This window comes from Oncorhynchus keta, chromosome 28, assembly GCF_023373465.1.
Source record: "Oncorhynchus keta strain PuntledgeMale-10-30-2019 chromosome 28, Oket_V2, whole genome shotgun sequence".
In the NCBI taxonomy this organism is placed as follows: domain Eukaryota; kingdom Metazoa; phylum Chordata; class Actinopteri; order Salmoniformes; family Salmonidae; genus Oncorhynchus; species Oncorhynchus keta.
Genome location: NC_068448.1, coordinates 29688443 through 29711056, shown reverse-complemented (window position 1 = coordinate 29711056; position 22614 = coordinate 29688443). Strand labels below are relative to the sequence as shown.

Genomic DNA, 22614 nt, shown 5'->3' with positions numbered 1-22614 from the left:
GGTGGCTGACACTACCATGATTGCTTCTTACAAGAGGGAGAGTGGAGGAGAAGAACCCATATCCTCTGCCTGTAAAACATTAGCATTTAGTGGTATCATTTGTGCCTGGCCTCAGATGTTCACAGAAATGTCAGGATGATACTGTGAAAGATTCTGTGAGGTCGCCACAGGGCCAGCACCTCCTTTTCCGCTTGAGTGCATCCTCAAAGAATTGTTAGTCCCTGAAACCTGTTATTTGCTTCGCATTGATCCTAACCTCTCACTCGCTGTTTCTCGACTGCTTTTTGTTGGCTTACATCAGAGCATTGCTGTCATTGTAGTCCTTTCCTTTCAATTGATCACATGCGGCCATGTTCTCGATTTAATGACTGGCTGAATTCTTATGAGGAAGCACTTCATTACCTTTGGTACAGCGAGCAAGAGTGAGAGAACTCGGGCCTGGAGAGCTCTGTCTTGCGCAAGTAAGGGACGAGATTTGATCATGCCGAAATCAAAAGGGCCATGCTATTTTTGTGTATATGCACGTTTGTGTGTGTGTTTATGGTTGTGTGCATGTGCTGTGCACAGGTTAACATTCAATATCGACCGTGGAGGCTACATATTTTCAATTGGAAGAGGCTTGTCATGACACAGGGTATCACATTTCCACATTTGCCCAAGGTCTTTGGCTTCTATGATGGCAATTGATGTTATACTTTCAGACGGTAATGTTGACTTGTGATCTAATGGGGGAGGAGGGCATCTAGGCCGTGTACTTTGATGTCTGAATGGACGTACTGAACATTATAAAGTGCCATGTTCATCCCTGCCATCAAGCCATGTCGTTGTTTCTTCTCAGAATTTTTTTCCAAAATTGATGCTTCAAATACCCCTTCATGATGTAAACCTTTGGTCCTACAGTGGATATGTAAACTGTTCAAACTGATATGTAAACTATCCTCTGAGAGGAGAGTGATTGAGAAACGTTTCTCCAGTCAAAAAGATAGGAAGTTACACTGTTAAAATATTTAAACACAATAACATATCTAAATGACAGTACTCACATGTGGACAATTAAGGTTAAGTGACAGGCATGAGAGAAACCAGTGTGAACCGCTCTAAGCATAAATTAATATAGGTCATGCAAATATAGGTTGTGGATATGTTACTCCTCGAACTACAATGTACTACTGATAAACATATTTTTCCCACTATCATTTGGTAGTTTACAGTCATCCAAAGCTGAAGGCCAGTGAAGGGAGCAGAAAAGCAATTCATTGACTACGCAGGACATGATTTGAAATGCTACTTTAGTTTACCTTTTATATGATTAAATATATTGTCAAGTATATATTATATATATTGTAAAGTGACAAGAAGTGCATTGTTTGACCTGCTACTCTGTTACAACACTAACAGCCACACTACTACTGCCTTTTCTTTCTACCAGGGCAGAGTCACATTTTGTTTAGAATAAAAATCTAAAGCATTATTTATTTTACATTTTTACGAGGAACTCAGTCTCAACTTTTTTTTTTAATGAGGAACTCAGTCTCAACTTAGTCTTGAGTTGTCCCTTTTATATAGCTAAAATCCCTGAACCAAGAATAAATACGTCACACGAGTCTATGGAATGAACACCTTTGACATTGACCTAGCACACAGCTCAGACACCCATGCATACCCCACAAGTCATGCCACCAGAGGTCTCTTCACAGTCCCAAATGTCCAGAACAGACTATGGGAAATGCACAGTACTACATAGAGCCATGACTACATGGAACTCTTTTCCACATCAAGTAACTCGTGCTAGCAGTAAAATCAGAATTTAAAAAAAAAAATGAAGAAACAACACATTATTGAACAGTGCGGACTGTGCAGAGACACAGACACACACGAATACGCATGCTAACACACGCACTCTACACACACGTACATTATAATATTGTTATATTGCTGTATGGATTATGCATTTTAGATATGTTTGGGTAGTGCATTGTTTAATAATGTGTTGTGTGATGTACTGTTTTATTTAGTATATAATTGCCTTAATCTTGTTTGGAACCCAGGAAGAGTAGATTCTACCTTAGCAGCAGCTAATGGGTATCCATAATAAAATACAAAAATGCCACTCACTGACAGTCACACAATTATCCCATGTGCCAGTAAAAAAAAAAAGTGATTTGTAAATTAGTCTAGTTAGTCTAGCCAGCTATCTAAACTTGTAGTAATCATGGCCGAGAGGCCCTGACTTGCAGGGGGCCCATATTCATTTTGTTAGTCACTCACTCAGATATCATATTAATATGGCATAAGTCATAGCAAAATGTATATAATTGCACTCTAACATGTGCAGTTTTATCCCACAACACAATGCCACAGATGTCTCAAGTTTTGAGGGAGCGTGCAATTGGCACGTTGACTGCAGGAATGTCCAACAGAGCTGTTGCCAAATAATTAAATGTTTATTTATCTACCATATGCCTCCTCCAACATCGTTTTCGAGAATTTGGCAGTATGGCCACCAGGCCTCACAACCGCAGACCTCGTGTAACCACACCAGCCAGGACCACATCCGATTTCTTAATCTGCGGGATTGTACTTCTGTCTGAAATAAAGCCCTTTTGTGGGGAAAAACTCATTCTGATTGGCTGGGCCTGGCTCCCCAGTAGGTGGGCCTATGGATGCGCCCTTGCCCAGTCATGTGAAATCCATATATTAGGGCCCAATGAATTTATTTCAATAGACTGATTCCCTTCTATGAACCCTAACAACATTTTTGAAATCCTGACTAGTCTCCCAGTCCCTGCCAAGGAAAAACATCCCCACAGCATGATGCTGCCAACACCAGGCTTCACTGTAGGGATGGTGCCAGGTTGAATCCAAGTGTGACGATTAGCATTCAGGCCAAAAAGTTCAATCTTGGATTCATCAGACCAGATAATCTTGTTTCTCATGGTCTGAGAGTTGCCTTTTGGCAAACTCCAAGCAGGCTGTCATGTATATTTTACTGAGGAGTGGCTTCTGTCTGGCCACTCTACCAGAAATGATTGGTAGAGTGCTGTAGAGATGGTTGTCCTTCTGGAAGGTTCTCCCATCTCCACAGAAGATCTCTGAAGCTCTGTCAGAGTTACCATTGGGCTCTTGGTCACCACCCTGACCATGGCCCTTCTCTCCTGATTACTCAGTTTGGCCGGGCGGCCAGCTCTAGGAAGAGCCTTGGTGGTTACAAACTTTATCCATTTAAGAATGATGAAGGCCATTGTGTGCTTGGGGACCTTCAATGCTGCAGACATTTTTTGGTACCCTTCCCTAGATCTGTGTCTTGACACAATCCTTCTGTCTTGGAGCTCTACGGACAATTCCTTTGACCTCATGTCTTGGTTTTTACTCTGACATGCACTGCCAACCATGTGCCAATCCAAATCATGTCCAATCAATTGAATTTATCACAGGTGGACTCCAATCAAGTTGTAGAAACATCTCAAGGATGATTCATGGAAACGGGGTGAGCCTGAGCTTAATACCGATTCTCATGGCAAAGGGTGTGAATCCTTGTTTTTGCTTTGTCATTATGGGGTATTGTGTGTAGATTGATGATTTAAAAATGTTTTAAAATCCATTTTAGAATAAGGCTGTAATGTAACAAAATGTGGAAAAAGTAAAGGGGTCTGAAGACTTTGCGAATGCACTGTAAGTGTTTTCAATGGTATCATCGATGTGAATCATGTGATTTTAACCAATTATGAGTAGGCATTGACTACTAATTGGCTACTGATTGTCTTCTAATTGGTTGATGTCAACAAGACATAGAAACGCACATGTTGATGTTGGGGTGGTGCTGGAGATGATGATTATGAAGTTGACATGATTGCACTAAAGGCATAGAGTCACAAAAAGTGCTTAATCTCACTGTATATCAGAGCATGGTAAATGAAAGTGATTACAGGGATGGCATTGTCTTTGGTATACTAATATCATTCATAGAGGCTAAGGAAATGGATGGTCACTTGGCACCTATCTTGAAATTAGCATATATCAAATATATACATCAGGAAATTACAAGAAATTGGCACGGCTGTATCTGGTCGCATTCACTCAACCAATCTGAGGAACCAAAATTCTTGAGAACTTCCCAAACATGGAGGCCCACAGCCAAGGCAGCGATGTACTGCTCATATACAACATGCATACGAAGCTGATACAACAAGTGACAGAAGTTCTCTCTCCAAGGCTACAGAAGTCATTCGTCAGGATATATTTGCAATGTGGAACCGTTCCAATGGTGAGATTTGACAAAGAATGTCAAACCAAATCAGTCCTCTAATTAATTTACATTTTAGTCATTGAGCAGATGCTCTTACCCAGGAGCAATTAGGGTTATGTGCCTTGCTCAAGGACACATCAACAGATTTTTCACCTAGTCGGCTCTGGGATTCAAACCAGCAACCTTTAATTTACTGGCCCAGCACTTTTAACCGCAAGGCTTGTTGATATTTGTTGCTTACTTTATTCATTTTCACCAAACAGAACATTCTAAATAGTATGTAGTACAATTAGTACATAGTATGTAGTTTTAGTAAGTAGCAGGCAAGACAGATTTCGGACATGGCCATAGTCTCGAGAGAGAGAAACACTGTTGGCTGTTTACCTTGGAATCATGGTACACACGAAGACACGAAAAAGAGATATAGTAGGCAGTAGTTCAATTCCTGCAGTTTTATGAAAACGAATGGATATCATAACTAGTTGATTTGTTCCTTGTTTTGATGCAGACACTGTAGGCCTATGTCCAATGGAGTTGGCCAGTGTCATTTGCAACTCATTATTAGACTCAAATGAGTCTCCCTTATCTTGTTCACATAACATGTTCAGCCATGGGAAGGGAAAGGGTTCATTGTAGTACATCAACACCAATGTTGAAGTAGCAATTCTGGTTCACCTCAACTGTGGCTCAACAACCTATGAACCAAACCTCAATCAGAAACAGAGGAATATGTTACAGCAACATTTGTGAAGAGCACAATCAGACAGGTCATTTGCAAAGAAAAATGACCATTGACGTTTATGTGGATAATTATTATAATTCACACCAGCCATTAGCAGTGTACAGCATTGGAAATGGAGGGCTTATTATAAGCTTACTTATCATACATTTGTTGCTCGTCGAAAGGTCCCCATAGTTTTTAATGGCAGATCAAATTCAGTGTTATTGGAAGGCACCACAATGTAGGAGTGAATAGCTCTCGCATTACAAAAGCCTTTAGAAGAGATTTAGCTCTTAAGGTAATTGCCACAGTACAGGTGCAGGGCTTTTTTTTCTCCCTCTGTGATGTAATCTGGTCAAATTAATTTGAAACACACTTTCTGTTTTTTTATTTTTTACATTTAAAAAAAATCTACACTGATTGCTCTCCCCTGGTGCTAACGAGATGTAAACAAACATGTTTAGGTGATGCATTTTAGGGGACAATGCATTTATGTTTCTCACATTTTATGAAAACATCACACTGCCCTGCAATTATAATAGCAGGGTCGAAAATAATTAGCCACTCAAGTCCTGTTTGATCACTGTCAGTGTCTGATTATAGATAGTAAAAACTCTCTGTGGAGTTTGATGCATGTTGCAGGTAATGCTAGGTGTTTGTTATTTTCACAAGTGCAGAGTCATATACTTATATTGTGATAGGTTGACATTAACCACTGTGAACTTTTGAATAAAAAACTGGGTTCGTTATGGTTAATGAAAATGCTTTCTTGATTGCTTTACACTTCATCGATAATAAATCATTTATTGGGGCCTCCGAGTGGCGCAGCTGTCTAAAGCACTGAATCTCAGTGCTAGAGGTGTCAATACAGATCCTGGTTCAATTCCGGGCTGTATCACATCCAGCTCTGATGGGGATTCCCATTGGATGGCCCACAATTGGCCCAGGGGGGTAGGCCATTATTGTAAATAAGAATTTGTTCGTAACCGACTTGCCTAGTTAAATAAAGGTTAAAAAATAAATGTAAAGCTACATCAAGTAAGATCATAATAAATTAATGTCATTATAATAGATATTTTAAAATATTTGGGAAAACAACACAATAGAGCAGGTTGGGCAAAGACGTCAATTCACCGTCTATTCCAAGTTGGTTCAACATAATTTAATTGAAATGATGTGGGAAAACAACATTGATGTGACCAGTGGGTAGGTTTATTTGTATCAGCATTAGCATTTGCAGAAGCAGCAGCTACTCTTCCTGGGGTCCACAAAAACCACAAAACATGACAAGTAACAAAACACTGATGCAAGGATAGTCGCACACATTTTAAATACAAGCCAGCTGCAGCTTTGCTAGGTCTTGCTTTGCTGCACGACCATCTTATCAGACTTATTCAAGATGAAACAAGACCAGAGCCTGAACAACTGAACAACAAAAATCATCAAATCCACTTTTAATCGTCACATGCTTTGTAAAAAAAACAGTGAAATGCTTACTTCCCAAAAATGAAGAATTTAATAATAATGACAAAAATTAATAAATATCCAATGAGCAATGATAGCTTGGCTATATACAAGGGGTACCAGTACCGAGTTGATGTGCAGGGGTACCCAATTGTGGTAGATATGTACATATACAAGTTGGTTCAACTTGTAGCCTAGTGGTTAGAGCGTTGGACTACTAACCGAAAGGTTGCAAGATTGAATCCCGAGCTGACGAGGTAAAAATAGGTTGTTCTGCCCCTGAACAAGGCAGTTAACCCACTGTTCCTAGGCTGTCATTGAAAATAAGAGTGTGCTCTTAACTGACTTGCCTAGTTAAATAAAGGTTCATAAATATACAGTAGGTAAGGGTAAAGTGACGAGGCAATAGGATAGATAATAGAGAATAGCAGCAGCGTGATGAATGTGTAACTATGTGTGTGCCTGTGTGTATGTATTGTGTGTGTGTGTATGTGTTTGAGTGTGAGTGTGTGGGTAGTCAGGTCTCAGACGATCCCGCAGTTGTGAGGCCTCTTGGAAGTAAGTTCTGCCAAATTCTCTAATAGAACGTTTGAGGCAGTTTATGGTAGAGAAATAAACATTCAGTTCTCTGGCAACAGCTCTGGTGGACATTCCTGCAGTCAGCATGCCAATTACATGCTCCCTCAAAACTTGAGACATCTTTGGCATTGTGTTGTGTGACAAAACCACCACATTTTAGAGTGGCCTTTTATTGTGAACCTGTATAATGATCATGCTGTTTAATCAGCTTCTTGATATGCCTCACCTGTTAGGTGAATCGATTATCTTGGCAAAGGAGAAATGCTCACTAACAGGGATGTAAATACATTTGTGCAGAACATTTTCGAGAACTAACGTTTCTGTGCATATGGAACATTTCCTGGATCTTTTATTTTAGCTTCTTAAACATGGGACCCACACTTTCCATGCTGCATTTATATTTTTGTTCAGTATATTTAGCAGTCTTATTGCTTGGGAGTAAAAGCACAGTACTGACATACTCAGACATACTCCTCCCTATCTTCACAACAACTTTAACAATATGACTTGATAATTGAACATCCAATGTTTACCTAGGAGTTTAGCTTCCTCATCTTGCTCAATGGTCACACCCTTTATGTACGACTCCAGTTGAGGTTCAGGTCTTAAAGAATGTTTTTAACCAAATGCAATGCTTTTAGTTTTAGATGTATTTAAGACCAGTTTATTATTAAATCAACCATTCGGATACTGACTGTAACTCCTTATGTAGAATTTCAGTGAGCTCACTGGCTTTTGGTGTTGACATGTAGAGTGTGGAATCATCCACATACATAGTTATCATGTGATGGCAGGTGATGTAAAGCCATAACAAGTGAGTTTTTCAATAACAATTTATGATCAATTACATCAAAGACTGCACTGAAATCTAACAAAATAACAAAATACAGCTCCAACTATCATCTTATTATCAATTTATTTTAACCAATTATCAGTCATCTGAGTCAGTGCAGTACAAGTTGAGTGCCCTTCTCTATGCATGCTGAGAGTCAGTAGTTAACTTGTTCTCTGAAAAATAGGATTGTATTTGGTCAAGCACAATCCTCTCCTAACTAATCCAAGATGGCGTAGCAGTCGGACGTCTTGTCGTGTCGTGTCCCTTGTCTATATCGTTTTTTTTAGTTATTTAACATATTTTTCTTCGCATATCTTTTAAAACATTTAGCTAAACCTCAACTTCTAAATACTCTCCTGCAACCCGCCTCACCCAATGTAGCTATTTTTTTCTAAAGTATTTATATCTACTTTGGATCCGGAACCCCTCAACTTAAGCTAGCCAGCTAGCTACCAGCTATCAGTCAGCAAACCATTGCTAGCGGTCTTCAGCTATCCGGTCATCAGCTAACCTTTAGCTCGGAAAGCTCTCGCCAGTTCGAACAACACGACTCTAACCAGAGCATAACGGACCTATTTTTTATCCCCGGATTCCCACCGGATTCCCACCGCAAACGGAACATTTTCAGCTGGATTCTTCACAACTAGCTATCTAGCTAACCGCAACCCCGGATGATTACTCCTGGCTAGCGTTTCCACGCACTTAGCTTGAAGCTAGCCCGGCCAGAGCTCCTGTGCTACCACCGAAGCATACTCCTGGGCTACAATATCCGGACCCACGACCGGTCTATCGATGTCACCGCATGAAGAGGAATAAACAGACTCACCCCATCGCAACGTCCCCCAAAGGCTAACCTTCTAGCCTTTGCCAACTCCTTGCTTGCTAATTCGGCCTGCTAACTGCTACCTTGTTTAGCCCTGGCCTACTAACTGTTAGCTTGTTAGCACAGGCCTGCTAACCGTCTGAATCGCCGCGTCCCAAACACTCACTGGACCCATATTTACTTTCTATCTCTTTTAGATTTTTAACTTGTTTATACCTTCCGGTAACCTGCCTCACCCAATGTGATACGGAATCGCTATTATTTTTAAAACACATTCAATAACCTCCAGAAGCTAACCAGCTAACTAGCTACAAGCTATTTAGTCATTGTTAGCCACTGCTAGCGGCTTTTACCTTTTGCACAGCCAGACAGTTTTTTAAAAACCTGGATAACACTCGTCAGTCCAGCTTCCCTGCCCCATCCACCGCTGCCCCCCTGGACACTGATCACTTGGCTACATAGCTGATGCATGCTGGACTGTCCATTAATCACGGTACTCCATTCTGCTTGTTTATGTTTTATCTGTCGGCCCCAGCCGCACTCAGGCTCTGTGTGTAGTTAATCCGACCCTCCCTGCCTAGTCAATGCCATTTTACCTGCTGTTGTTGTGCTAGCTGATTAGCTGTTGTCTCACCTACTGTTTTAGCTACTGTTTTAGCTAGCTCTCCCAATTCAACACCTGTGATTACTGTATGCCTCGCTGTATGCCTCTCTCAAATGTCAATATGCCTTGTATACTGTTGTTCAGGTTAGTTATCATTGTTTTAGTTTATAATGGAGCCCCTAGTTCCACTCTTCATACCCCTGATACCTCCTTTGTCCCACCTCCCACACATGCGGTGACCTCACCCATTACAACCAGCATGTCCAGAGATAAAACCTCTCTCATCATCACCCAGTGCCTGGGCTTACCTCCGCTGTACCCGCACCCCACCATACCCCTGTCTGCGCATTATGCCCTGAATATATTCTACCATGCCCAGAAATCTGCTCCTTTTATTCTCTGTCCCCAACGCTCTAGGCGACCAGTTTTGATAGCCTTTAGCCGCACCCTCATACTACTCCTCCTCCTCTGTTCCGCGGGTGATGTGGAGGTAAACCCAGGCCCTGCATGTCCCCAGGCACCCTCATTTGTTGACTTCTGTGATCGAAAAAGCCTTGGTTTCATGCATGTCAACATCAGAAGCCTCCTCCCTAAGTTTGTTTTACTCACTGCTTTAGCACACTCTGCTAACCCTGATGTCCTTGCCGTGTCTGAATCCTGGCTCAGGAAGGCCACCAAAAATTCTGAGATTTCCATACCCAACTATAACATCTTCCGTCAAGATAGAACTGCCAAAGGGGGAGGAGTTGCAGTCTACTGCAGAGATAGCCTGCAAAGTAATGTCATACTTTCCAGGTCCATACCCAAACAGTTCGAACTACTAATTTTGAAAATGACTCTTTCCAGAAATAAGTCTCTCACTGTTGCCGCCTGCTACCGACCCCCCTCAGCACCCAGCTGTGCCCTGGACACCATTTGTGAATTGATCGCCCCCCATCTAGCTTCAGAGTTTGTTCTGTTAGGTGACCTAAACTGGGATATGCTTAACACCCCGGCAGTCCTACAATCTAAGCTAGATGCCCCCAATCTCACACAAATCATCAAGGAACCCACCAGGTACAACCCTAAATCTGTAAACAAGGGCACCCTCATAGACATCATCCTGACCAACTGGCCCTCCAAATACACCTCCGCTGTCTTCAACCAGGATCTCAGCGATCACTGCCTCATTGCCGCTACGGAGCCGCAGTCAAACGACCACCCCTCATCACTGTCAAACGCTCCCTAAAACACTTCTGTGAGCAGGCCTTTCTAATCGACCTGGCCCGGGTATCCTGGAAGGACATTGACCTCATCCCATCAGTTGAGGATGCCTGGTCATTCTTTAAAAGTAACTTCCTCACCATTTTAGATAAGCATGCTCAGTTCAAAAAATGCAGAACTAAGAACAGATATAGCCCTTGGTTCACTCCAGACCTGACTGCCCTCGACCAGCACAAAAACATCCTGTGGCGGAATGCAATAGCATCGAATATGCCCCACGATATGGAAAAATCATTTTCTCTTATTCAATGTTCTGACTCCAAAGCGTGCCGCGCAGGCTAGGTAGCCTATTTCTATGTGAGCCTATTATCCACAACCAGAATGACAGACACATAGAACACAGACACAAGGAACTCTGACATAACCCATGAAATATGAACAAATGTAACCATACATTGAATTAAATAAACAACATTTCTTCCTCATGAGTCTTGTGAACGTTCATGTGCACAATAAACATTGCTCCCACTCAGAGCGTAAGAAATGGTAGGACTAAATGAAAATGTATCGTAGACCAATCAAATATGAAACAGAAATATCTATGTGTTGCAATAAATGGTATGGGGATGGAATTATGAAACGCTAGCATTTTTTGTAGTATTAGATAGAATATAGATGTACCACATAGGGCCTATGCATTTAAAGCAAGAGCAAACATTTCAACAAGAGAATAAAGCACTAGCTCACCACCTGACCTGTGTTGACTGCTAGTTTGCTGGTCCAATCAGAGTGCAGAGTGTGCGTTTTACAAGGGCGATGCTGTGGCTACTGTCTCTGGCTGCGTGTAGAGTAATCCACGTAGACTCTTTGCCTCATAATAAGTGACAAAACATTATCAAACCTGGCCAGATGAATTCAAGTCACCAGTGTCAAGTCAAAGTTGAGTCCCAAGTCTTGATGCTCCAAGTCCAAATCAAGTCCAAGTTATTTTCTTTTCTATTAAAGTCAAGTCACAAGTCATCAAATTTGTCACTTGAGACAGACTTGTCCAAGTCGTGTGACTCGAGTCCACAACTCTGGAAATAGTCATTGAAATGATTGGCAATATCAAAAGGTTTTGTTATAAATTACACAAACTTCAATGCCCATATTATAACAAAAAAAAAATTGATTGTGTTTTATGTGATTTATCTTTGTTTGGTAATATAATCTCTTCTTATTTTAAGTTTAGTCACAAAATGTATCAATTTACAGTATGTCAACCAATCAACTAAGCAGCCAGACTTGTTTACCACCTCTTTCACATTATTTATTTGAACCATACAATTGTTCAATTCACCATCAATCCAGGGGGCTCTATAATTTCTCACGTTTAGTTTTTTAACAGGTGCATGCTTGTCAACAATTCACATTAATCATTTTACAAATACTTCCAATGCTGCATCTGAATTCCCTTCCTCATACACATCATACCAACATAAATGTTTTACATCTTCAACAAGAGTCCTGAGAAAACATTTTGTATGATGTCTTATAAATGACTTTAGGCCCAACCTTTGGCACTTTGGCTTTCCTTGTTATTACCACAATGTTACTGTCACTATAGCCAATTGAAACAGATATTGCTTGGGAGCAAAGCTCTGCAGCATTAGTGAAGATATGATCAATATGTAACAATATGTAACAGATCAAATCAAATGTATTTATATAGCCCTTCATAAATCAGCTGATATCTCATAGTGCTGTACAGAAACCCAGCCTAAAACTCCAAACAGCAAGCAATGCAGGTGTAGAAGCACGGTGACTAGTAAAAACTCCCCAGAAAGGCCAAAACCTAGGAAGAAACCTAGAGAGGAACCAGGCTATGTGGGGTGGCCAGTCCTCTTCTGGCTGTGCCGGGTGGAGATTGTAACAGAACATGGCCAAGATGTTCAAATGTTCATAAATGACCAGCATGGTCAAATAATAATAATCACAGGCAGAACAGTTGAAATTGGAGCAGCAGCACGGCCCGGTGGACTGGGGACAGCAAGGAGTCATCATGTCAGGTAGTCCTGAGGCATGGTCCTAGGGCTCAGGTCCTCCGAGAGAGCGAAAGAAAGAGAGAATTAGAGAGAGCATACTTAAATTCACACAGGACACCGGATAGGACAGGAGAAGTACTCCAGATATAACAAACTGACCATAGCCCCCCGACACAAACTGCTGCAGTAGTTTGCATAAATACTGGAAGCTGAGACAGGAGGGGTCAGGAGACACTGTGGCCCCATACGATGACACCCCCGGACAGGGCCAAACAGGAAGGACGGTATGAAAGAGCCCTAGTAAGCCAGTGGCTCAGCCCCTGTAATAGGGTTAGAGGCAGAGAATCCAAGTGGAAAGAGGGGAACCGGCCAGGCAGAAACAGCAAGGGCGGTTCGTTGCTCCAGAGCCTTTCCGTTCACCTTCACACTCCTGGGCCAGACTACACTCAATAATATGACCCACTGAAGAGATGAGTCTTCAGTAAAGACTTAAAGGTTGAGACCGAGTTTGCGTCTCTCACATGGGTAGGCAGACCATTCCATAAAAATGGAGCTCTATAGGAGAAAGCCCTGCCTCCAGCTGTTTGCTTAGAAATTCTAGGGACAATTAGGAGGCCTGTGTCTTGTGACCGTAGTGTACGTGTAAGTATGTACGGCAGGACCAAATCAGAGAGATAGGTAGGAGCAAGCCCATGTAATGCTTTGTAGGTTAGCAGTAAAACCTTGAAATCAGCCCTTGCCTTGACAGGAAGCTAGTGTAGGGAGGATAGCACTGGGGTAATATGATCACATTTTTTGGTTCTAGTCAGGATTTTAGCAGCCGTATTTAGCACTAACTGAAATGTATTTAGTGCTTTATCCGGGTAGCCGGAAAGTAGAGCATTGCAGTAGTCTAACCTAGAAGTGACAAAAGCATGGATACATTTTTCTGCATCATTTTTGGACAGAAAGTTTCAGATTTTTTGCAATGTTACGTAGATGGAAAAAAGCTGTCCTTTCAATAGATCCAACACTATTGGTTTACACTCTAGTTGGTTGAGTGATAACCTGGCTCAAATTACAGGCACAGCAAGTTGCTAACCAGTCAATGTTCAGGTCACCCATAAAAAATAATTTTCTGTTAACATCACACACTATCAAGCATTGCACACATATTATCCAAATACAGACTGTTAGCAATTGGTGGCCTATAGCAGCACCCCAAAAGAAGACGAGGCAGGTGAACACTTAAACAACATTTGATCCTCTCTCATTTTTATAGGAATATGGCTCTGAACATATACAGCAACGACAGGTACTGACTGGTACGGTAGAGATAGATAGAGATAGATATATATATATATAAAGTGAGGAATAGTCTAAGAACAGTTGTTGGCACCAGATTGATGCTGTAAAAGTCAACAGGGTTATAGGGTAGATAGAACAAATCATGAGTCCATCATTGCTTTGTTTGTTTGCCCAAAGTCGGCTAGTCAGGACGCTAGTTCATTAACCTTGAGAGCACAAGGGTTCAAAGATAGTCAAACGTTCTGAGACACTGAACAAAACCTATGACACTGTTCCTCTGGAATCTTCTGCAGCCGAGATGAACTGGTAAGTTATCACTGCGAGTTCTTCATTAGGAATCAAATGAATAGATCTGAAGAATGTAGTCTAAAGCCACACTTGTTTTAAATGGGCAATCAACAGTGATCTCACCGCCCCTGTTTCTGTAAAAAGCTACAGATGGGGCTGGAGAAATGTAATCAATCTCAAATCCATAGACAGAACTATGGATGGATCATCCATGATATCAAAATTATGATTTTAACCATGTTGAGGCTGTAATATTGGTTTACATTTAATTTGTTTATAAACATTGGAGTAAAAACAAGCGTATATTTTGGGTTCTGATGAGATACGACAGTTAAACTAAGCTCAAGGCATTAATAAGTAATACAAGTATATTTTTAAATCAATGAGTACATATAATGAATGTATAAGTCCAAAAATGTATGTAGCAACTACAGATTGCCCCTTTTAAAGTGCATGAATATTTATTTTATTTTATTTTAATTTGACCTTTATTTAACCAGGCAAGTCAGTTAAGAACAGTGGGTTAACTGCCTGTTCAGGGGGAGAACAACAGATTTGTACCTTGTCAGCTCGGGGGTTTGAACTCGCAACCTTCCGGTTACTAGTCCAACGCTCTAACCACTAGGCTACGCTGCCGCCCTGGACAGAGAGGACCACCAACGAAAACATCAACAATGGAGCAAATGCATCCCACAATAACATGCAGTGCTCAAGGAATGGCATTACTTGAAAGCAACATCACTTTTTTTAATGATTTGAAGTTTTACATAATTTGTTTAAAGTCTCCAATGACAACAAAAAACATAAACAATAGGGTAATTGGTCCATTGTTTTGGTTATGATATAGTAAGGCAGTTTTACTGATCTTATTAAGGTATAAATCATATTCTTCAAAATGAACTTGTATATTTCATTAGCTGAAATTGCTGTAAATCTTAGACTGTAGCTTGAATGTTTTCATCTCACTTTGGTACACAGTGCGTATTGTGTATCTGTCCTCGCCGTCCTGCTTCCTGTATCTCTGAGCGTGGAAATGACGGGGTTGTTTGGCAGCTTCACTTCCCCCAACTTCCCTCGCCCATACCCCAACAACCATCACACAGTGTGGAACATCTCCGTCCCAGAAAGCCACAGGGTTAAACTCTACTTCACCCACTTCAGTCTGGAACCCTCCCACCACTGTGCATATGATTATATTCAGGTAAACAGTCCTGAGCAGTAGAGGCTGGTGAAAGGAGAAATTGGGAGGGCATACCTCATTCTAATGGCTACATTGGAATGAACGATATTAAACATTTGCAAATGAAAGTTATGCATTCACACGTGATCATTTGTAAAAATAAGTTGTGTTCATAGATTACTTATTTATTGCATATGTTTTACTACCGCTCCATTTATTACATTCCAGCCATTACAATGCGCTCTTTCTCCGTTTTCTCCATCCATCTGGTCCTGAGAAACACCCTCAAGAACTGCATACACTCATTAACTTGTTAGAAATCTGTCTGTGCTCATGTTGAACTAGGTGTTTGCAGAGGCCAATGAGACATTGCGTTTCTGTGGCGAAGGGGAGAAAGAGTATGTAGACGCCCCCAGTAACACAGTTATCCTGTCGGCTGGGAACATCATGTCGGTAGTCTTCAGAAGTGACTACTCCAATGAGGGGCGTTTCACTGGCTTTCAAGCATTTTACACCTCAGAAGGTGAAGTAGAATTTTATTTTACCATTACTTTAACAGGGTGTCCCATTGAGACCAAGATCTCTTCCGTGAACACAATTGACAAAATACAATAAAATACAAATATACAAAACACATTGGAGTAAAACAATCACATTCCTCAGCAAAGAGGTTCGCAATCAATATGTTGAACTACCCGAGAGGCACCAGTATATCCAGTTATAGGGAACTCTGTTGATTGTTCCATTCATGGGGTGCAAAGAAACAAAAAGCTGTTTTACCTGAGGAAACTGAAGGAATTTCTAGAGTCAGCCATCCCTGAGACCAGGTATGGTAACTGATGTTTAAAGGTGTATCATAATGTTAGGTACTGCAGGAGTTTTTGTAAAAGAGCTTTGTAAAGAAGAAAATAGCAGTGAATCAATTGACCTATGAGACTTCAAAGAGAGCCAGCCTACTTCGTGGAAAATACTGCAGGGATGTGTATTGAACCGGTAGGCAGTATTAAAGCTCTATGATAACTGAATCTAACAGCTTTAATGAAGTGGCAGCTGCATTCATATACAGTGCCTTCCAAACGTATTCACACCCCTTAACTTTTATCACAATTTGTTGGGTTACAGCCTGAATTTAAAATGTATTACATTGATAAAAAAATGTTTGTCACTGGCCTACACATAATACCCCAAAATGTCAAAGTGTAACTGTGTTTTTAGAAACATTTACAAATTCATTTAAAATGAAAAACTGAAATGTATTGAGTCAATAAGTATTCATCCCTTTTGTTATTGCAAACCGGAAAAAAGTTCAGGAGTAAAACATTCACATAATACGTTGCATGGACTCACTGTGTGCAATAGCCGAGCAGTGAATTTCAAACACAGATTCAACCACAAAGACCAGGGAGGTTTTCCAATGCCTTGCAAAAATAGGCATGGTGAAGTTATTAATTACACTTTGGATGGTGTATGTATACACCCAATCACTATAAAGATACAGGCGTCCTTCGTAACTCAGTTACCAAAGAGGAAGGAAACAGCTCAGGGATTTCACCATGAGGCCAATGGTGACTTTAAAACAGCTAGTTTAATGGCTGTGATAGGAGAAAACTGAAGATGGATCAACAACATTGTAGTTACTCCACAATGCTAACCTAGTTAAAAGGAAGCTTGTACAGAATATAAATATTCCAAATGATGCATCCTGTTTGCAACAAGGCGCTAAAGCAATACTGTAAAAAATGTGGCAAAGCAATTAACTTTTTGTCCTGAATGCAAAGTGTTATGTTTGGGGCAAATGCAGCACAACATATTACTGAGTACCACTCAATATTTTCAAGCATAGTGGTGGCTGCTTCATGTTATGGCTACGCTTGTAATCGTTAAGCACCTTGGAGTTTTCCAGGATAAAAAAGAAACAGAATGGAGCTAAGCACATGCAAAATCCTAGAGGAAAACCTGGTTCAGTCTGCTTTCCACCAGACACTGGGAGATGAATTCTCCTTTCAGCAGAATAATAACCTAAAACAAGGCAAAATCTACACTGGAGTTGCTTACCAAGAAGATGAGATGCAATTATGATTAAAAGCATCCCTTATATCCTTATTTTCAGCAATGATGCCAGAGTCAAACAGAACCTGCTTAGGTAGGGAAGAAGAGGATTTTGTACACTTCAGTGAATTAACTGTTTCCCAAAATTTAGAAGGATCACCAGCAGAGATGGAGCTTAGAAAGTAGCTGGATTTAGCTTTCTTAATTGAGATAATACATCTGTTTCTACATTTTCTGATAGATTGCTAATCTGTTAGTCAGTTTTCATTACTTTTGCCTAAGCCTGGTTCCTCATCTGAATAAACTCTGAAAGATCAGAGGGTTTGATCTGTTCTTGACTCTAAATTGTTTAAAAAGGTGTGTGTTTATCCTCCAAAGGAATCAAGATAGAGGAGAAATGTTCAAGGGTTAACTCTGGGTCAAGAAACAGGAGACTGAATAACTCACATTGGTATAATTCAAGCACAACCCCTTGGGAAACAATTATAAAAAAAATAGATATATTCTTTAGTAGACGAATGTTGAAAATGGTGCTGTCAGACCATCGCTGTTGGGGACAGACTACAGAAGATACGTATATACAGAGAACGCCAAATCTTCAGAATTTCTCACAACGACCAACTAGCAATATAAAACAGTAGGTATAATGATCTCAGAATACCCAATTCAGTAGAGGAATCAGGAAAAAAGGCCCCTGACCCGAGATGACTGTTCAGACTCCATTGCCTATATAGCAGTACTTAAATTGTCCTGCGTTGGACCAATAGAAATGTGCCTATGAATGTGAAATATAAATGATTACTTCTGGAAATTAATTAAAATTCATTATATGAACTTCACTTTACTTGTTTTTCTACTTGTATCATCTATACACTAATAATTACATTTATTCTAAAACTGCTTGTAAACCCCTTAATTATCAATTATACATAATTATGTATACCTGAAATGTTATCAATGCATCGTCAATGACCTGGAACCCATCTTTGAATGTATGTTTGTATCTGCAACCCAAATGTAACATTATTCTTGTAGGTCTATATTAACTGGCTTCACTCTCCCTGTTCACAGACATCAATGAGTGCCTCAGCACGGTAGATGGGGAGTCTGTGTGTGACCATTATTGTCACAATTATGTTGGTGGTTATTACTGCACTTGCAGGTTGGGATACCTGCTCCATGACAACAAAAGGTCCTGCACTGGTAAGGGTGATTTAAACTAGACAAAAAAACAGGAAATCCAATGAATGAGGGAGTATTATTCATACGATTTGATTTGTTGGTCTAATACTGATAGCAGTGTTTGTGAACCTATAGGGCCTACATAGTTTAGGCTACATTTTTGATTAATTCATTATACAAATGCAATGCTTTCCTCTCAGCTTGGAATGGTTTCAAACATGAATACATGTATATATTCATGAATACTACAAAGAGATAGCACATTTAATTAGAATTGGCTTTAGACCATTACACAGCTAAAAGGCTTTCCTATCCATACCACTTAAAGAAGTTCTCCAATGTTACGGAATACAGCACAAAGAAACTGAGGGGAAATATGTCTTCACAAGAAAACAGAAAAACAATATTGAATGTATGTTTTACTTTCTGAATTCTAATGTCCCCAAAGAACAGAAAATTGGGAGTGTACCTGAGGATAGTCATTTGACTGTCCATTTGTCCTTCACTTATCCCATGAACACAGAACAGACTTTATGTCCATCTCTAAAGATAATTTACAGCACTTTCAGAGCAGGGCACACTGCTGCCACGTGTTTGAAATAAGTACGCATACAGCAGCTCATTACAGCATAGTGGAGTGATTACAAAGTAATTTCAGAGTGAAGAAGCACAGAGCTGTAGAAAGTAGTTGATCTCTGCCAGCTGGCGCAAGGCTAGGTTAATTACTAGAGATTCCTAAGGGAAAAGCTCCCTGGAAAAGGCGCCGAAAATTGATACCTGTTTTCAACGCTAATAGCGCACTGATGCTAGGTAATTAATCACAATTACCGACGTGGACGTGCCTTAAATTGTTATTCTTAGCCAGAGGATAAAGTGACACCACATATCAGGGGATGAATAGACAAAAACAATTATCCGCTTTCAAATTTCTCAAATTATATAAATTACAGCAACTCTGCCTCTTTGAGATATCGATTTGTTGTTGTCTATTACAACATCTGTGTACTTACTAGAGTAATAATTCAGTTTAAATGAGCCCGATTGCTTATGCCAGAAGGATTTTGCATCCACTAAAAGATAATAAGGGCGAATTATGACAAGACAATGGAAAGCTTCTCAATGTTTTTGCACTTACTATCCATTTTTTATTAACTAGGCTGTCTTTTAGAAGTGCTTCAAATAATGAGAATAAACTGCTTTAAAATAAACAAATAAATACAAACACTGATTTGATCTGTCTCTTTTCCTCTGTAGTGCCTTGCAGAGGTCAGGTGCTGACAGAGAGGTCAGGAGAGTTGACCAGCCCGGGTTATCCCAGTCCATACCCCACAATGAGTCATTGTAACTACACCATACTCCTACCAGAGGGATTCAGAGTGCTACTGGACTTCCAGGAACCGTTTGACGTAGAGGGCCACTCGGATGTCCCCTGTCCATATGATGTCTTGAAGGTCAGCCGGTGCATACTAGCGTAGGGCCATCCTTTAAAGTAACCAATCAAAGACACAAGGGCTGATGAATACACAATGTATTCCTACTCATGCTCTAGAAGCAACTTGTCTGTGTCTGCTGTCCCTCCTTGGAAGATGTATGGCCTTGGAGTTCCTGACCAAGTTTTCCTTCTCTTCCAAGATCTTTACGGAAGGACAAGAGTACGGACCGTTCTGTGGAGCATCTCCTCCTGGCAAGATAGACACGGGCAGTTACCAAGTACATGTCTCATTCAGGTCGGACATCTCAGGGAAAAACAAGGGATGGAAGATTAAGTATACCAGCTTGGGAGTTCAAAAAGCATAGTAGAACTTAAATCACATGCTATGCCAATGTGATACCTTGTCTGAAATCTTTGATAATCCACATGATATAAAAAGGCCCAATTCAACAAGCAAACTCCAGTGTTAATTAAATAACACTGTAAAGGGCTTACTGTGAATTTTCCAGTAATTTACAGGAAACTATTGGCAAGTAGGTTTCCCTTTCAAATAGAGCATTACCCTCTAGTCATAATTAGATAAGTTAACTTCCCATCAATCAAAACATTGACTATTTTTTGTTTCCAGAGTGGCATCTTACAAATCAGGTTTGAGGAGTTAGCAAGGTAACTTTGGCCAACTCTGAGTTCAACTTGGTATAACCAGTCATACGAATGTGGCTCACCTTTTAGCCAGGTACACTTCTATGGCAATGAATCCTTAACCTGCTCTGGGGCAGGCTAACTAAGGGCTAACTCCATTTACCCTGAATTACGTTTCTGTGCCGCAAGTTAAAGACCAATGAAATCAGATTCCCTTGCTCTCGCAAAAATATTGTCATCATCACAGTCATTGAAGAAGATAGTAATGACAGAATGCATTTGAAACTTCACACACATTAAAACTTTTGATTGAAAAATAAAATGATTATGATGAAATTATTTTATTGATAGGAGTGGGGGAAAAAAGGTGCTCATGCATTGATAACCACACCAAAGACGGCATAAACAATAGGTAATAAAATCCTGAGTGGATCTAGCGTGCTTCATAGGAAGCACGCTAGGGTTTACTGTAATCGTGAGCAGTTCTTTAACTTACATCCTGCAGTACTACATTCCCCCAGTACTACATTTATTTTTGAATGTTGTTTGTACTCTGGCAGATGGTGAAATGGTGTATTTATCACATGTGCTTTCTGTTGCTTAGTTTGATAATTAGTAGTGTGTGTTTGTGATTGCTGTTGGGGTTTTCAACCCCCCTATCCCCAGGTTGTTGTTGTTGGACTATTGTAATCTATTCTACTCAATTATATTCTATAATGTGATTATGAAGTCAGTGGTAGCTGTGTTGTTGTTGCTGTTCAGTGTTGTGTCTGTGGGGTGAAGGCTGAGGATCCCAATTTCCTTCAGGTCCGGTTCAAAGCCCTAGAGGAGAAACCTGAGGTCCTCTTGAAGATCCTAATACTTCTGAAGGACATACTGAATGCCAGTGAGACCAAAGTGAAGGCTCTGGAGACCAAGGTGGAGGCTAATCTCCTATGAAGATTATGAATGTGATGCTACAGTAGCAACTTCTGTCCTGTTGTTCCCCCAGGCATCTTCACAGCTTCAGTCAGGGCAGTCTACTACTATCCCAGACTGTAGCTTTAAAAGCATTTTGTTTAGAGCAATCTTTGTGTGCCTGTACAGATGCAGAGGTCAGAAGAATGACTAAACAATATAAGTGCAACAATGACTTGGAGACAGACTAACAGGACTCGTTGAAATGGGGTGCTGTCATGCAGTACACTGCCAAGCAGAGGAGAACAAAATCTTACGGATCAAAGCACATCAACGCCCTAGACGTGTCCACTTTTACCCAGACTTCAATAAACATCCAATGTTACTGCAACAAAGGCCCCAGAGTTTTACCCGATCACATGACCTTACCACAAAAAACTCTGGGCCACATCTATAAATGAGTTCCTCAAAGAGATGGTCAACATCTCAATAGCTAGTATAATAACTAAAGAGACACTGGTCATCCTTGCGGGACACCTCTAAATAGTTCCAATGCATTCAGATAAATACCCATATTCACAATTTTGCCCTCTGGTTTCTGATATAACATGTACCTCCCAAATAAAAATACTGCCATAATAGTGTCCTTGTAATATCCAATGTTTTTCCGAAGGTAGCAGATATTGAAGTGACCCTCAAAGCCAGAACTTCACAATTACTATATGCAAACAGTTACTCGGTCTGATATTTTCCACACAAACAGGCACTCAAAGCATTAAATTAATGCAGTAAAAGTAGTTTAAAAGTCAAATCAGCTGCTGCTATGTCTTCCGTCTAAGAAGCAATGATTTGTCGTTGTTTAACCTTCATACAATATGCATTTATTCTTCGTGCTCCCTAGCTACTCATCTATAAAAACTGATATTCTACGGTGCTTCAGTCTGATGAAATTGCCTGTTCTCAGACACTTTAGCAAGCAGCTAAGGGATGGGGCTAGATAAATGTAATCACTCAAATTCATAGCTACAACTATGGATGCAGGAATTAACCATCTCTATTCTATGAGAACAAATTAGTTTTAAATCATGTGAATCAAAGCAGTGTGTTTTTAAATACATTGTTTACAGAAAAATGTGTAAAACAATTAAATTGTGGGTC

General features: G+C 40.3%; 1 protein-coding gene across 1 annotated transcript; it reads left to right on the top strand.

The window, feature by feature from the left end:
- The first annotated feature begins 13949 nt into the window (after positions 1–13949).
- masp2 (MBL associated serine protease 2) lies at positions 13950–21279 on the top strand. Its single transcript, XM_035740674.2, has 6 exons — positions 13950–14092; positions 15053–15275; positions 15600–15777; positions 18375–18506; positions 19740–19936; positions 20118–21279. Exons 1-6 carry the CDS (start codon positions 14085–14087, stop codon positions 20280–20282), a joined length of 903 nt encoding a protein of 300 aa, XP_035596567.1. The 5' UTR covers positions 13950–14084; the 3' UTR covers positions 20283–21279.
- Positions 21280–22614: the final 1335 nt, after the last annotated feature.

Excerpts from the sequence above, each read along its gene's own strand:
- masp2 (XM_035740674.2), top strand. Across the intron at positions 15,276-15,599 it reads GTGCATATGATTATATTCAG|GTGTTTGCAGAGGCCAATGA; the intron begins GTAAACAGTCCT and ends ATGTTGAACTAG. Across the intron at positions 15,778-18,374 it reads AGCATTTTACACCTCAGAAG|ACATCAATGAGTGCCTCAGC; the intron begins GTGAAGTAGAAT and ends CCCTGTTCACAG.